General features: G+C 33.9%; 1 protein-coding gene across 1 annotated transcript; it reads right to left on the bottom strand.

The window, feature by feature from the left end:
- Window positions 1-2,284: 2,284 nt before the first annotated feature.
- Window positions 2,285-2,871, bottom strand: LOC125834539 (dirigent protein 22-like). The gene has a single exon (XM_049513667.1). It carries the CDS (start codon window positions 2,869-2,871, stop codon window positions 2,296-2,298), a length of 576 nt encoding a protein of 191 aa, XP_049369624.1. The 3' UTR covers window positions 2,285-2,295.
- Between the last annotated feature and the right edge of the window lie 1,327 nt (window positions 2,872-4,198).

Here is a 4,198-nt window from a genome sequence, read left to right as displayed (position 1 = left end):
TAGATGACCCCATGGAAGGTTTTTGATAGATTTTTAATTGTGTTTTTATTTTTCTTTTCCAACTTTTTCTAAGTCCAAACCATGACATTTTAACTTAAATTTGAGGAATATAGTCCACCAAGTACTCTATTTTCTTTTATTTCTACACTCTCAACTCCCTAACTCAAAAAGAAAACCACAAGGATTTCCACTATTCACTACTGACTAAATTAAAATAGTCTTCCTGACAGCAGGTCTTATTTTTGTCTTAAGTGTGACGGTCTGACTGACTTGTCGTCATTATTTTATTAGTGACCCAAATTTTTGGGCTTATTAACGGTGCTTCTTAAGATCCATCACATGTGTGACGGTTCGTCAAAGGCATCCTCATAAGGCATTGTCAGTCGTTTTCTGAAATTATTGTTAATGATTCACTATGTTATTAAGGTTACAAATTCAAATGAGTCGTAAATCTCATAACATAGTGAAATGTCAGTGATATTTGAACACATTGAGTGTTACTCATTCTTTACCCTTGCCATACACTTGATGACACTATCGGGTGCTCAGACTTCTCAAAGGGATCCCTTAAGAATGTTGTCACCCAATCTATCAAGAATTTACCTGCTAAAGTGAGTTTGCAATGCTGGGCCATTACACCTTGTACGCCATTATGAGTGGTGATTCTAGCCTTGACTTCATATTTGCCATTGGAGTTAGGGCTCTAAGTGGAAGTAAGAGTGACAACAGTTCCATAAGACAATTTCTGTGGATAACTCTGTTCCTTTGTTAGTTAAGGTTAGTTGATCCAAACAACAAATAATTTGGCGGTCCAAAGTCACCATGGGTAGGCGCAGATTCCACAGTGGTACGAATGTAGGAAACTGACCCAATTGTGTCCATCACTAGTAAGAGAGTGAATACAGATGTTGCATGGTGCAATTGATGAACCTGGAGGCGTCCACCAGATGTTACAATAAACAAATTTGCACCATGATCATACAAAAAATGATTTAAAATACATTGATCACTGGTCGTGGAATCAAAATGACAGACAAATATTTTAATGATCTCCTTGAATTCATCAATAACCATGACATAATAACATCTTGCAAAGCCAAGAAATGTTGTAAGCATATTTACTAGAACCAGGATCAACTGGAAATTCTAATTTGAATCAAGCAGGTGGAAATCGATTCAAGGATAATGGAAGTTTAGTAGGATCGAGTTCACTTAAATAAGCAAATATACCATTGCTGGAACTACAAGTTGAGATCATACAAGGGAGTGCAAACAACATTTCATCAAACTTGACAAAGTTACTGGAATCATACCTAACTGTGGAAATTGTTTGAAACCTTTCGTCGAACACCTGAGTTTCAGATTTTACTACATCATTCTTCACTGAATTAGTAACTTCTATGTCAATATCCCTATCAGGTATTTCAGTGAACACCTTGTACGATACAAACTATATACCAAATCTTGATAATTCAAAATTCAAATTAATGCATATCTATAACTAACTACCAAGTACGCTATTACCAACCAACTAAACTACTAAAATTCTCCGCTTCCCTTTTTATTTATTAAAGGAATAATACTAGCTTGTCATATATCTTTTATGAAGTGTGTAAAAATAAAGTAGCTCTTTCTTTGTGACACAACCATCTATTACAGAATTGATCAATTTGAACAACAACGATACTAAACCATCTAATAAATAGAGAGGCTTACCTTCAGGTTTTGCTTCAAGTTTCTCAAATTCATCTACATATTTTCTTACAAACAAATATCGAGTATTTGTGTGATTTGTTTATGAGTTTGAGTTCAATGAAGTTATTGGCGTTTGAGGTACATCTACATCAATAACATGTTTATTCATTTTATCCTACGATGAAGTAATCTAAAACCCTCGAGTATAGTAAGGAGATTAAATTTCTTAAGAACACACAATGAATTCAGTGGTCTCAAATATTTCTTCTTTTTGTTATCAGTTTGTTTCAAAATATGGTTTCCTGTTTTGAATACAGAGTAACAACAAAGTTTTTATATAAAAATATTTGTGTTAATTATGATAATGATGTTGAGCTAATAATTTTTTTTTAAAATGGTTCAAATGTTAGTTAATTAATATGATCGACATGCAGCCAAAGTCAATAAATACTGGATGAATCGTTGATACTCAATTTGATGCATTAATTCAAGCATTACTTTATTTCTTTATTATACGCATTCACATTATTGGCAAGTCAAAGAGCCACAATCAAGAACACATAATGAACAATATAATATATCAAAACAAACAAGGAAACTTCAATAATGCAAAACCACAACATGGTATTCAACTATTGCATTTTGTGTGGTGTTATCAACTTGGTAGGTTTTCGCGGTGGCGATGCCTTTTGCTAGCCTGAAAACACCGGAACCACCAACAATTGGCATTTCTCGATACTCGTGAAATATTTGATTGTGTCCAAGGATACTAAGCGTGCTACCATTGTACTTACCATTTGTGAACACAAGGTTGAGAGTCATAAGAAGGCCTATATCTTCGAACGATGCTGAGCCATAAATTCCTTGGGCTCGGCCTATTATTTTGGAGTTGGGCTCGGGGTTAACCGTCAACGGATTGTCCATCATCCTCACTAAGCCAAAAAATGTTGGTGATTGAAATGTATTATTGGCTTGTGCTATTTGGATTGCTGATGGATTCTTTGCAGTCACAATGTCATGAAAGTAGAAGTGAAGTTTGGTCATTTTTGCTTTTGCATGGGGAAGCTTGTTGAACCATTTGTCCACTCCTTTAGGACTTTGATCAAGACCATGAGTTGAAGGCAATATTATTGTTATTGCCAAAAACAAGAAAGCCATCAACAAAAATTTCTCCATTTTCTTTCAAATGAACTTGGTTGTTAGAATCAAATAATATATAGATATGGAAACAAATAAATATTAGGATAGTTTTGAGAAAATGTGAGAGAGGGAGGGGAAAAAAAGATTCTACTAATGTTTATGTAATTAGTTTGAGGTTCATGCACTAACCAATTATTTGGATTATAAAATTTTTGCATGTTGTAGCATAAAACTCGTGAACAGCTCAGCAATGACCAAATAAGAAAAAACAACCCGGAATTTTTGGGATTGAGTTTGAGGATGTTAATGCTGAGGATTGTATCTGGCTTTATAATTGGTAAAATATTATACTCCCTCCATTTTGAATTATTTATCAACCTTTCCCTTTTAATATGTTTTAAAAAGAATATTTCTTTTCTTTTGATAATCTATGATACAGGTTGCTTTACATTTATATCTATGATATATTGGCACAATCGAAGAAAAAAAGGAATTTCAGAAGCGAAAAAAGAGTTTGATATATTCTAAGATTTTTTGTTATATAGTCTATATCTGTGTGACATGTTGCTTTACAAGTGATCTGTATCTATAATAAAATTTGAATTTCTCAAGAACAACAAAAGAATAATAACAAAGCACAACAATTAATGAACAATGGCCTAAAAATACCTGAATTATACTCAAATCCTAAACTCGGGCCATTTCCATGATCACCCCACCCAAATAAGGATTTTTTTACCTTTAATTCATGTCAAAACCCTACCCTAAGATAACCACAATAGATTCTAAGTCTGAAGAATCGAACTACAAGTTAGGGGAGTAATTAACTTACCTTTACTGAAGAGATTGGTGGAAAATTGAAGAAAATGCCCAGGTTGCCCTTTTAGAATTTTTCATGCATTAATTCATGATGGACCGCGCTATAGCGCCTCCGCCATTGTGGATCACCTAATATAGCGAGAATTAATTCCCCCACTATAGCGGCGTGATTGCACGAAAAAAAAACTCAAAATTCTCCCAAAAAGTCCTCATTTTGCAACACACCTTCAAATCTTGACATTCTAAATTATTCACGCCAAGTGCGATATCGGGAGTTCTACTCACCCGAATTTAATTTTGAAAAGCCTTACAATTTCTTAATGTCTTAGCTAATAGAAAGTCCAATCCAAGTGTTTGCAACAAATTTTAAAGTGACGGAAAATAAATTACAATCACAAAAAAAATGAAGAAACATAATTTTATTCATCAAGATTACGGGTACAATTCTATTCCTCCCTTGATTCTACTCTCCTGAGATTTATCCATGATTCGAGGGCAGTTACTGGCGTATTTCTCGAACTAGGATGATTTACATTTGACCTCT

The sequence above is a fragment of the Solanum verrucosum genome, unplaced genomic scaffold (genome assembly GCF_900185275.1).
Source record: "Solanum verrucosum unplaced genomic scaffold, falcon-dt-bn FXZP01000287.1, whole genome shotgun sequence".
In the NCBI taxonomy this organism is placed as follows: domain Eukaryota; kingdom Viridiplantae; phylum Streptophyta; class Magnoliopsida; order Solanales; family Solanaceae; genus Solanum; species Solanum verrucosum.
Note: the sequence above shows the minus strand (reverse complement) of the source record. Positions and strands in the feature narration are given on the sequence as shown.